Genomic DNA, 13,480 nt, shown 5'->3' on the forward strand with positions numbered 1-13,480 from the left:
ACCATTATACTTTTTCAAAGATTAATAGGTTTCCACTAAGCAGATTCAAAGTGGTTTCCCAAAGTGTCTGTAATAACCACTTTGGCCTGTAAGCCCAAGGGCTATCAAACCAGCAAAGCTTCCATTTTCAGACTGAGCCATTTGAATACATTTTTTATATATAAACGTGACTATAAAAGACAAAATAAATTGCATGTAGTATCTAAACCACAATATGCTCAAAAAAAAAAAAGTTGTATGGGCATCAATTTTTTTTGCCAAAACGTCCTAAGGTCATAATGCAACTGCATGTACCTAACCCAGCTCCTACCTTGACACAGCAGCACTCCTTTCATGTAACCGAAATGCAGGCACCCTATGGCTAAGGGCAGCATCTCTGCAGTACCCTAAAGAAAAAGGCTAGGGGCAGTAAGTGGGCCCAGGTATTTACCTGGCCACCTGCCTGCTTCCAAGAGGCCCTCTAGAAAAGATGAAGAGGAAAAAGGGGAATGGTGTGTTTTGTTCAGAACCACTGAATCCACCCCTCAGGCTCTGCATGTTGGATAACTCTGGTCTAATGCAATTAATTCCACAAATGTTTTCCAACAAATTATTCTATGCACAGATTTTTGTTTACCAAATGGACCTACAGTCCTCCACACTAGTAAAACAAAGAGCTGCCAAGACACTGCTTCTACCTACTCTCAACAGTCAAAATGGAAAGTGTGTTATTTTTCCAGCTTGCAAAACTCTGGAAGAGCAGCAAAAACTACAAAAATACAGTGATTCACTTATCAAAAGACGGACAAAATAATTTGGGCAACAAGGGTATTTTCCAAAGTTCTTATTGAGGTTTTGGTAGTATCACAAGACATCAAATCAATCATGACACAATACAGATTGCATCAAACAATTACAGGGGATAACTGTGGTATAAGATCCTACCTTTCCAAGGGTTTAGGGTTTGTTCACTTTCAACCCCCACCCCTGTAAAATTTTTCAACACATAAAAAAACCAAGGCACAAACAACTCCATCCTACACGTTGTACATATTTATATTCTAGAGGTTATCAGGGAGACAAAATGCTCCTCTTCTCCAACACCACTTTCAGTTTCAAAACCTTTTGTGCTGCAGTTTGTCAAGAAGGATTCGTGGAGACTATTAGTGAAGTCATTGTTCAGTTCAAAAGATTTTCTACAGTAAGAGACTTGACAAAATCCAAACTCGAATTCTACTCAAAACCCAGGCTTCTTCCCTCTTAATAAAAATGTTTCCACTACTTGCAATCACCAGATCACTAGTTCCCAATCAAAACAAAATGGACTGTCATTATTATGCCACAGATCACCTCTCCCTTACCATTTTGTATGTTTCATCATGTCGCTTTGTGAGTTTCCACAATAAATGTATTATACTAAGCACTTGCTGCATAAGCTGCTGAGATTCTGATTCCAAAAGGTTTCCGAGAATGGGAGCTGATTGTGCAGGAGATGCTTCAATCCAGCACTCAATCAGTAATGGAATTATTATCTCAATAAAACCTTTTAAGTTTTCAGCCGAGGACAGGCCTTTTTCTGCACTGTCCATTACACTTGCCAGAGACCTAAATGAAAAAAGCAAAACAAACAAAAAAAGATAAAAGATAAAGATCACACCTTTACAAACAGATTAGAGTAAGACCACTTTCCTGCTTCTGGAATAACAGGAAAAGTTAGAAAAATTACTTTTTTAATACATTAAATGTTTACTTGCTTTCTTGCTAGAAGGAAAAAAGGGAGTTCAAACCATCTATAACAAACCTGCTCCCGAGTCTCCCTGCAAGTTTGTGTGCTTCTGTAACAACTTCTTAGATTTCAGTATTTCTTTCCCCATTGTTATGTGTGAAGTCTATGAAGTGGAGAAATACGCTTTGTATTATCACCTTCAACCAGCAGATAAGAATTCACTGTACTCGGCACAACAAAATAAAAAACGTTTTAAGCTCCTTGAAGCCAAATAATGAAACTGACTACGAAGTATTGTCAAATGCATGAAGTTTATTACAGTTAATAACTATCTCCAGCTATAATAAAAATAATGGTTGTTCATATCAATGGGGGGGGGGGGAATTAATTCTGCAAAAGTATAGCTTTAGTTCTCACCTGATGTTTAAGTATAATGCTCTGGCAAGCAACTAGCTAGAAAATTATTAAGATGATCTCAACATGAATTTAAACAAAAATTACTAAAAAATGAAGAGACAGTGTAAATTAAAAGAAGATCTCCCAAGAAAGGAAGGAAAACAAGGGCTTCCCCCCCTGCTTAAAAGACTGTTTCAAAAGGCATTATCAGCACAAATGACCAAATCCTGCTCCTGGATAAATGCAGGTAATTTGTAACCATTTTAAAAAGAAGAAAGAAAACCCTGAATAACTCCTGCTAATTTTAAGCAATACAGAGCCCTTAATTAAAAATTAATTTTAAAAAGGAAAGAAATAAAAAAATCAACAATATTTTCAGTCAATGATTTCTGACATCGTTTTCCATGATTTTGTTTTCTCACAGAAAGGAATTCCCATCATAATTCTACTTCCTAATATACATAAAATCGGTACACTGAACCTCCTGTTAAACTCCTTTCTACTTCAATTGTGTTCTCCAGGTGATTTTTCTTTACGTATATACTCAAAATAAAATCTGAAAAACTGTTTGCTTTCCTTCCACAGATAGGCAGAGTTCTGTTTACAAATATTGAAATTTAATATTGGATTAAAGAGGTAAATCAGTTTTCCCTGGTCATCCCGTCGTATCCAAATTATCCAATTAGTTATAGCCTTCTATGAAGCTACCCATCTCATGATGTTGCGATTATCTATAATATGCACATAATAGAAAATTGTATTCTGTCATTTCTCCCTGGTTGAAATTGGTATAGCAAGAAAATTACTAAAACAAACCAAACCCAGGTATTAAAAACTTGCAAAAGGAGCAGGGAGAAGACATCTACAAAGGACTAAAAAGGAAATGTGAGACAAATGCAGGTTCCTTTCAATGAAGGCAAGATGGGAGAAAGAATTTACATCTCCAGCACAAAACAGAATGGACATGCAGAAATGTACCTGGTCATAAGAAAAAAAAATCTAATCTTTAGTACCTCCTACAACTATCAGACATCTTAAAATTTTATCAAGCTTAGCAGTAACTGCAGCAACCAATGTATGCAGTCAATGTAATTTGGCTTATTTGTCCCTATTTTGTTGCTCTATGCTGTGTCTATGCTGCAGACACTGCAGGCAAGACACCAGTTTCAGACTATAAAGAGAATTTAAAGTGGTTGCAACTTAAACATTTAACTCTCAGTCATCTAAAGACACAGTAGATAAATCTCACCTTCCAGTTATAACCACAATGAATTCTAAAGTGCCACTGGACAAGTCAGTTGACACCAAGACCATAACGTCACTGAAAAAGTTAGGCTGTCCTGTAAGTGCTATGCCATGACAGAACTAGACACTCAGCTGAGATTCTGAAATCTCAGTAATTAGTAATAGTCCTGAAGTAATAATCTTTAATCATTCTCTGAAAATAATACCTGATATTACAGCAGAGCTCTGAAATTAGAGCATACAAAAACAATCTCCCCATTGTATAGTGCAGGAAACCAAGAAGCTGGCAACACACACCTGAACACACTTCCTACAAAAGTACACCACCAAGAACAATCACAACTATTCCAGTACTTATCTGAAACAAGGGATGGAAAAAAGGAAGAATCCATGCCAAGTGGGATATTCCACCCAGCTGCTGAAAAACATATGGGCAAGAATACTTAGCATAGCTTTCACATACCCCTGCAAAAGATGCCCCTATCTCTCAAGACGCCTCCAAATATTCAAGATCAACAATAAAAAAGGTAAATAAAATCTGATTGCCAGTAACAGATTATGACAAAGCATTACTGTAACCCATCCAGTATCCATTCAATTAACAATATCCTTAGCAATACAGGCTCACTGGAACTGGGAAGGTTTCATGTTAAAGTGTTGGCTCTTTGTCACGTATCTGTGGTCACTATCTTTTAATGGTAAAGTGGCTTTCAGAATCATTACAAAAGCATATTATCTTCATATCAGCATGAAATACTATTGAGAGGAGCTGCAAGGTATTTGTGTACCCCTAAGCTGTCATTTTTCTTCAAAATGCCAATATTTTTATAAAGCGGGACCAAATAAAAGAAAACTAACATACCTGCCATAAGACATTAAGAGAACAGAAATTCAGCAAAGGGAAGTCGAGGAAGTGTAAAAGAAACAGAAAACAAGGGAACAACTTTCTGCTGCTTAAAATACTAAAAGTCATTGCAAGTTAGTAAGTTTTTACGGCTCAGAGCCTAAGCCAGGTTACTGTTCTTTATTGTACACGCTGCCATTGCAGCAAAGAAAACACCCAGTACACCAAGTGAACTGCATTTTCCATTTCTATCTGATGCACAGGTCACACCATATACATATTTATTCACTGTGCTTTTTCTTCCATTTTGGACTCTCAAGTGGTCTTCGCTTTTCTCTGCCAGCTTCGTTTTGTCCTTTCTCAGCAGAAACAGAAGCTCTCTCATTTCTCTTCAGCACCACTTCCAGTTCAAAAAAAAAGATCACACACCTTAGTATCACCACATTTAAGTTGTGAAGGCTTTCCATTTTTCCACACCTGAAATGAGTTTTGCAAAAAGCAGCAAAGTCAGAGGCACATATTTCAATAATCTCCTCATTCACTGTAATCTTTAATTCACACGCAGTAGGAAGACCCAGCACACAACAGAAAACAAGTCTTAAGATTTGCATTGTTGAATCATCTCGCGTTCCAAGCTCAGAATCTACGCTTTTTAATAAACACTAATACTGCAAACTGATTCTGAAAATCCCTTTCCATATCACTAGGTTATCAATTAGGTGCCATTCCTACCCATCAAACTTGCAAGATTAAAAACATACAGGAACTTTAAAAATTTAGCATACTATTAGTGGTGTTTGGAAGCCTACTTTTTGAAGAACAAAGATGAAGCTTACTTGCAGTATTATTGATGAAGCCATCAACACACACACACAATTAGTTACTTATAGTTTGGCCAACTCACTATCTATAGTTAGGACTTGACTATTTGTGCATTGACTTATTTAAACAAAAGCACATACAGTTTGAGATTTGGGCAGTACTCAAGGAGCATTACAGATGCTTTGCACCTCTTATTAGAAGTAATTTCTGTCCTTGCATTAACAGCCACAGCAGAGGCCTGGGAACGCCTGTAAAAGGCCATACTTGGGATTGGAAGAGATAAAATTAAACATTTTCAGATTACTAAAAAATATTTCAGTGGCAAATGCAAAAGCCACCACAGCAACTTCCACTTCTAGAATTTCACAGATGGCCACTGTTGTACTGGCCTTCTGTGCAAAATTAATTTACCAAAAATAGGCACAAATGCAATAAAACGTTTTAGTACCTTCTGCAGGTGCCCCTTCTCTTTCCATTCTTCTGTTCTGCTGCCATCAGCCTGCTTTGCCAATCTCGCCTTGGATTCCAGCAATGTTTCCTTCTATTCTTCTGGCTCCTCCTCATGCTTGCAAACGCCTTTTTGAAAGTATTTATAACCACAAGTGGATCACGATGTTTCACCAAAATCTAGCTCCTCAGAAAACCGGAATTCAATTCAGATGACACCAGATGTAAAGCTTAAATGCATCTTCAGCTATTACAGGGCATGGTATAATCACACACTGCACATCATTCAGGGCACAACTCAAGAATCCTCTGAGATACAGTGGTCCACACTGCAGAGATGAAGTCCATACGACTTTCTCATGCTCACCACCACACACTTTCCCCTGCCACAAGTGGGCTTCACTACTCTGGTTTCCAACTGAATTTCTACTTGCAGCAGATACAATGACTGAACTCTAATGCCATGTTAACAACCCTTTTGAGAATAAGCTGCACATTTTACTTAGCTTAATATAAATTTCCTATACCTACACCAAAAGTAATATGCTATCTACCAAGAGGAAGCCTAGCAGAGTGGGAATAGAATGGTCATTTCTGTGTCTCCATGACAGAGATGGAAAACACCCGCTAATTCAGGCCAACACTTGTGGTATTAAAAGAACACCTCCTCTTCTGCATTTCATTCATTCAAAGAATGAATATGAGATAGACATAGCAATGGATTAGGCAGTGGGATTTATACCTTTTCCTGCCACTGACCTCCTAGATGAATTTGGTGTAACCACTTTATACCGCTTATTCAGTCTCCCCCAGCAGTAAAACAAGGATTGTGGTTTCTCTTCAAACCACCTTGATATCTATGGATCAGAAGCGCTGTGTAATGGCTAATCAGTTCCTGTTTTTCAAGTCTTCATTCCAGGTCTCCTACCAGCAGGTATGTAACACCTATAGTAATGCATATACATGAGGATGCCAATGCATATACATGTACCATAAAGAGGGGTGGGAGGTTTCCCCCTAGTTCGAGGAGTGGGTGAATCAGAAAGGAGGAAGAGAAATAAAGATGGTTAGTTATTTCTCCCTTAACTTCAGCTCACATCTATTTAGATTACTACTAAAACGCACACAAACCTTTCTCTGACTAAACACACTATGCGTTCTTCCATATTCATCAATGTGTCAGATGAGGTACCTTTTATCCATGGTGAAGATTAAAATGGTGAATTGATTACAAATATCTAGAATCAGAAACTCAGCAGAACTTCATACAGCCAGATACTTCTTAATGTCCTGTCCTTTTTAAAAGAAGCTACATTCACAAAAAACACTCCTAAGCTTATGATAGACTCTTTAAAGTAAAAGCACAAAATTTCAGTAAAATTCATTATCACTGCGTATGAAACAAACTTACATTTAATATAAAGAAATTCCCTGCTTGATGACAGGTCTGTTTGATATCCTGCAACAACCTGCAGTCGTCAGTTCACATTCCAAAAACACCTGTTAAGAGTTGGTCTTCCAAAATTATTTTGAATTGCATAAAATAAAGCTTTTATTTGATAACAAGAAAGTCATGATATACACATAGCACAGTCATCTGCTGAGCATTTCCGTATTTTCAAGCCACTGCAGTATGACTGCACACTACACTAAGTGTCCTAAAATATGGCTAAGGGACAATTCCGCAATTAGAATTAAACCGTTTTCTTCAGCAGCAACAAACAAGAGTTTAACACTGTGATCACACAGTTGACATTAATTCCTAAATTTAATTAACATTTTCTCACCTCAGTCTAAATGATGAGTTGATCTTTGGTCGTAAGCCACCATTTTCAAACAGCTGTACATGTTGCTGATTATTTGCATGGACCTTCCAACTTATACATATTGGGTTCCTCGCAGAATGAGGGCTATCCTTCTGTTCTTGAAGCCCTTCATCCTCTAGTTCACTGGATCCATCTACCACTGCTTGGAGAAACTTCTTGAGCCTGCTAAGTACGTTCAGCCTCCACTGCTGAGAAGTCACTCTGCGATTTGGGTTAACAGAGAGCATCCAGGAAAGTTTCTCTCTGTTTTTCAGTCTTTTTGACAGTTGCTGGTGAGAAATAAGCTCTACAAAATTCTTCAATAATATACTGCTGCGGTCTGTGAGAAGAGCTGGGTATGCTTCCAATAAAACGTCCAAGACTTTCAATGAATCTTCCTGAATTCCCTCACTGATATGAGTCATGGCACTGGATAGATGGGCACTTACCAAAGGAAAAAACGGAGCAATCTGTTCTGCTCTTATTTTTGAAGCCAAGAATTGCAGCAGGTGAACAGCTGCTCCTCTGACACCAGAATCTTTGTCTGTAAACACAGCTGCCACCTCACTTATTATGTTTGAAAGGTGTGCATCAATTACAAATGGATACTGAGACAGGAGATCTTTGAGCCCAAGGAGTGCATTATGCTTAACCCCAGGACTATAGTGATGCATCTGTGAAAGCAGATCCTAAAAGGAAAGAAACATACATACTTGCCAGCATTATTACTTTTAAGCTCCAGCACATTTTTCTTACAACACTCAAAAATACAGTCTATTCTTATAATGTACTGCTGTTCATAACAGTGTAATATGTTCAGAACAAGTATTAGTTTAAAGCATAACAATGAACAAGTCATCAAAATTCAATTACAGGAAAAATAAGCCACCACGTTTGTCCTTCAGGTAATTAGATACTTCTCATTCTTAAGTTTATGTACAACCCTACTGACTTAACAGAGGGATGACCAAAAATAAGTCCTCTCACACTTGTTCTCAAAAGCACAACTATGAAATCTCAGTCTCACCAGCTTCCTTCAATTTAAGCAGATTGCTGCAAGAGACAGAAGATGACGCAAAGGAAGGACAGCAGAACCACCACTGAAAGAAATACACTATTTTTTAAAACACTGTCTCAGGAGATCTACTTTAAAAAAAACCAACGCCTTTAAGTTACGAGCCAAGACTTTTTAAAAAAATGAATGTTAATCCTCAATACTTAAATCAGTGTGCAACTTCAGTTTTTGCACTGGTAAAAAACTTCCCCTTGGGTTATACGCTGGTCCAGGAATTTGAGTCATTGAATTCCTGCAACAGCTTACTGTCAAGAACAAAGAAAGAGGCTAGTCACATACTCTGATGGGTTTCATTATTTATTTTTTAATGATTTTTTTCCCTAAACTCTAGTAAACATAGTAAGCCTAGATAAATGACAAGTAATTTTCCATCATTTCAGAATGTAATATACCTTTATGTTAAGTTTTCTATTTTGCGTAGGAAGCACTCCATCTTCTTTAAGCTGCTCAGGAATTTGTATGGCCTTTGTTTTGAAGGTAGTATCGGTTGCATTCTCTAGTTTAGGCTTTTTTTTCCCAACTTTTAATTTCACTTTCTGGAAATCTTCTTGATGTTTCCTTTTTTTAGTCATTCTGATTCTCTGCAAAAAGATATTCAGAATTTTAATTTGTTTAAATACACTACAAACAAGTATTTTTTCCACCAGAGAGCACCAACTTCCTAACAAAGGCTACTGTTTCCACACCTTTTCCTATGCATAAACTAGTGACGCTCCTCAGACAAGATGCTAGGCTAGACATGCAGACCGATTCAGCACAGTTGTTCTTCTAGTGTCCAGAAAACATTCTGCTGCTCCTTTGATTGTCTCTGCTCTGAGAACTACTTCATTGGAAAAGATGACTGAAGTAGCTGCATCTTCCGCTGCCTTATCAGCTAAGTTCTTGTTTTTATTATTTTAAAAAGTTCCTGCCAATAAAGCAATGTTTTATACAGTTGACTATTGGTTAAGGCAAAGAAGCTCAGCAAACTGTTTCATTTAATTTGTACATTGTTTACCAATTCAATCATTAACAGCATAATCTATATGGGTACACAGGTAAAATCATGGGTTTAATCAGCTTTCACTGACAACAACAGTATACAAGAACCTAAGAAAACTTCCACTACACACTGAAAAGTCAGCCTGTACATTTAAAAACACTAACTAGAAAAATGAAGGGGGAGGGGGATGACACTGAAAAACAAAGTCATTTATAAGGCATAAGAGATAAGGTAGTATGAGTAGCTATACTCGGAAGTCATACAGACATACCAGATGTGCAAAAATAAAACAAATTAAAACCGACCTCAGTTTCTGAATGACCTTTTGGCTTTGACATGTCTGTATTGATAAGAGTAATCTTAATTCTACCAGACTTACAAAAATATCCCAAAACAAAACAAAAAACCCTATCCACGCCAACAAACAATACACCACAGGCTCCTTTATTTAATCTTCCTTCCCTTCATCTCTGTATTTCTAAATTCATCCATAACAAAACTCCAGAAGCTGATGTGAAAACATTCAGCATCAGACACAAATTGTGCCTAGACTTCTGTTAATTAAGACCATGAATCCGAGGTCTGATGACTCCTAGAAGTGGCTGTAGTGATTGCTTACAATTTTTAAGGGGGAGACAAGCACAAAGCCATTCTGATGTTGAGGTTTAACATCTCACAACTTTCTAATGATCACAGGAAATTTATGGAGCTGGAAATCTAAATAATTCCAGACCACCACTGTACACAGTATAAAGCCCATGTTGTCAGGTACACAAACTTTTTGTTTCTTCCCCCTTTGAAACTACTCTTTGGGTAACTAGATTTTGCACGTTCTTACAATCTGAACTATACAAAAAAGCTGCAAACACAACATTCAGATTTTAAAGACCATGCTAACTAAAAAAGAAAAAAAAAACCAAAAAACCAAAACAAACCAAACAATACAGCTGACTAAACACAGAAATTTCTAAATAAAACATCCCAAACAATGATTCTTTTACGGTGGATATAATCATCATTTACTCTAGAAAATAGAATTCTACAGTTGATATTCCCAATGGACTTCAAACTGTAAATTTGTGCTTAGTACAGTACTTCATATACTTATCATCAGGATGATCACTACGGAATGCTTTAAAGCCAATTGTCATTTTCTATCCTTTCAAAACACTTTAAACAGCTGATTATACAAACATCTGACTACAACTTAATTTCCGCTTTTCGCATGCTAGCTTAAAACAGCTATATGTACAACCATTTAGCGTAAGTAACCTATCAGTTGAAAAGGCTTTAAAAAAACTTGGGGTTTGGTGCCAAAATAAAAAAGTTCTTTAGTGTCCAATTGTAACAACTATGGTTTCACAGGCTTTTGATTTTTACCATGTGCATCTTTTATTAAAGAATTACGATTTTTACTACTTGACGGAAAGACATGCAGAAATAGCTAGAAGCTTTTGACATGCACGTTATTTCCACTTACAAAGCTTGCTTTCATGGAGATGTTGAGCAAGCCTCAGTCTACGAGACGAATCGTTTGGCTTCCAATTAGCATTAAAAACTTAACAATACAGGTGCACACGCACCTGAACAAAGTCAGTGAAGTTATTTTAAAGGAGGAGGCTTATAAAATACGCTTTCCTCTTACTAAAACAATGTAGCACAGTTTACCTTGCATGGCACACTTTGGCAATGATTTATTGGAAATCTAAACATATCCCTTTCCAATTCAGATGTACCGCGCTAAATCAGAGATAAAACGGTTACAAAACCAAAGCCTTGAAAACACCAGAGTGTCTACCTAACAAAACATTAAGCAAAACTGTATACAGCTTATGAAGTTACGTAAATATTTTAATGAAACTTCTTGCTGAAACCGCCTTTTGACTTCAACTGCATTTTCAGCTGGCCCTCCTCCAACAGGACTGAGCTAAGTGCTCCTCAGAGTTTACGCACCACTACAGTTTTACAATCCAAACCATTACAATAGAAGTCAATGCCAGCTCCCTGCAAGGCGAAGCTGCACGCAGCGCTTTTCAGGAGCTGCTTCAGGTGCCACTGGGCCACCCTGGCCTCAAGCTTCGGGGAGCTGAGGGGAACCAAAGGAGCGACTGTTTCACCTGCGCTGGTCTCCCTCGCAGCTCTGAGGCGTATCCTCAGGGAATCCCGCTGCCAGCACGCTGACAAGCTCAAGCAGTCAGGAAAAACCTGAGAAACCGAAAGGCGAGGTACCTGCGCTACCTCCCCTCATCCGATAAAGCCTTCACCTGGGCCAGCCCTCCCAGCGAGGGGTCATACCTGGGCCAGCCGTCCCAGCGAGGGCGATACTTACTGGCAGGTAACGCTCTGGGCTCCCGCGCTGGACAGCACATCCCCCGTCACCACACAACCCCACCACAGGCCGCCTCACGCCGCGAACGCCATACCCCGAAGCCAAAGCGCTGCTGAGGCAGAGGCGGCGGCTCCTCCCGCAGGTCTAGGCCGGCAGGCGACCCTCCTCACGGTCCCGGGGCATCCTCCGGCTGCTCCCGACGGGCCGCTGCCCCCGCTCGGCGCCGGTCGCTCTAAGGGGCGTTCAAACAGAGCGCGTTACTGCCCGCCCGGTGCCGGGGCTCCCGGCGGGGAGGCCGCGAGTTCGGCTCCCGCGAGCCCCCGCAGCCGCGCCGGGGGATAACCCGGGGCTCGGCCGGCGGCGGGCTCGGCGGAGCGGCGGCGGCGGCGGACGACGCCCGCGGCTGTGCTCGCGCTTTCCCGCCGCGCTGCGCAGGAGCGCGCGGGCAGGGGGCGGGTCACACAAAAGGCGGCCGCCGGCGCGGGGCAAGGCGAGCCCGGCGCCCCCCCGCCGCGCCGCCGCCAGGGCCGGCCGCCTCCTCCCGCGCGCCGACGGCGCCGCCGAGCCCCGCGCGCACCGCGCCGGCCACTCACCAACCACGCGGCAGCGCGAGCACCCTTCCGCCCCCGACAACCTGCCCGGAAGCGGCCGCCCCACGTGAGCGGCGGCGGCCAGCGAGCGCCCCGCGCGGGAAGGAGCAGCCTTCCGCCCCGCTCCGCCGCGGCCGGGGCGCTGGCGCCACCTGCAGCACCGGCAGCCCCGGCCCGGGCGCCGGGTCACGGGCTCGGGGAGCGCGGGCGGGCGGCCCCTCAGCGGCGGGGGGGGGGGGGAGGAGGGCAGCGGTGCCGGGGGGCTTTCCTCCCCCGAAGCGGTGCCGGGGTGCGGGGGGTAACGGGACCACGGCGGCAGTAGCAGCGAGCAGCGGGACTCGCGCCGCAAGGCTGGGAGCGCACCGGGAGAGGCCGCCGCGCCCGCGGCAGGCGGCTGCGCGGCTTCTCGGGAGGAGCGGCGGGCGCCCGCGCCGGGGCGGGCCGGTCCCAGCGGGCGCGGGAAGCGGCGCGAGAGCAGGCTGCTCCCATGCCGGTCTTGGGCAGACATCGCCGCCGCGCCCTCCCAACTCTCCCCTTCCCGCCCACCCGCCCGGGAGGACCCTTCCCACCTGCCACCTTCCGCCTTCTAGAGGAGCAGAAGTGCTGTGGTTTCGTTAAAAATCTCCTCCCCGAAGTCTCTGGTCCCCGAGTAAAACATGTAAAACTAAAAGAAAAATGAATTCTCTCTTTTTTTCATCCTATTGCTGAAGTTTTAATTCTATTAATTCGCCGGTGACCCCAGATGACTGCCTTGCTGTTACTCTCAGAAACAATGTATCATATTAAATACAGTCAGCAACATTGTTTAACTTCATTAGTAAAGAGACTGCCTTTTTTCCTTACTTTACACTTCTGGCACAAGTAAAACATTATCTTTAAAAAATATTTTGGAACAAATACACCGTTTTCCATTAGTATAAGAATATACCAAGCCATCACAAAACACAGGCAGATACAAGAACAAAATAATAGTTCCGCAGCCTCTATTTGCACCAGAGGAAAAAAAAAATGAAGGGGAAAACAACTCTAACAACTGAATAGGCTATGTTAGACCGTATTCTCAGAAAACGCTTCCAGAAGGATACACTTTATGATTCAGAAAACTTAGTTTTCCCAGTTGTCTTTGAGAAGTACAGCAGCACTCTGCCAGGTACCGTCCAAACCATTTTACAGAAGTGTTTCCATTTTCAGCGTGCTCCTCTGGCACCCAAGGAAGTAAGAAATAACCAAATCCAAGTAA

General features: G+C 41.4%; 1 protein-coding gene across 3 annotated transcripts in view; it reads right to left on the reverse strand.

The window, feature by feature from the left end:
- Positions 1 to 12,354, reverse strand: part of TEX10 (testis expressed 10) — a 59,667-nt gene extending 47,313 nt beyond the window's left edge. The window contains exons 1-5 of one of the 3 annotated variants that reach the window (XM_056330437.1): positions 12,244 to 12,354; positions 11,745 to 11,882; positions 8,732 to 8,920; positions 7,247 to 7,953; positions 1,341 to 1,584 (exon numbers count right to left, since the gene is read on the reverse strand). In XM_056330437.1, the coding sequence (XP_056186412.1) occupies positions 1,341 to 1,584; positions 7,247 to 7,953; positions 8,732 to 8,911 (1,131 nt within the window). In that variant the 5' untranslated portion in view covers positions 8,912 to 8,920; positions 11,745 to 11,882; positions 12,244 to 12,354. Of the gene's footprint in view, positions 1 to 1,340; positions 1,585 to 7,246; positions 7,954 to 8,731; positions 8,921 to 9,025; positions 10,233 to 11,650; positions 11,883 to 12,243 lie in introns of those variants that run through there. The other 2 variants (XM_056330438.1, XM_056330439.1) reach the window with 2 other exon arrangements.
- Positions 12,355 to 13,480: the final 1,126 nt, after the last annotated feature.

The sequence above is a fragment of the Falco biarmicus genome, chromosome 3 (genome assembly GCF_023638135.1).
Source record: "Falco biarmicus isolate bFalBia1 chromosome 3, bFalBia1.pri, whole genome shotgun sequence".
NCBI classification, from domain to species: domain Eukaryota; kingdom Metazoa; phylum Chordata; class Aves; order Falconiformes; family Falconidae; genus Falco; species Falco biarmicus.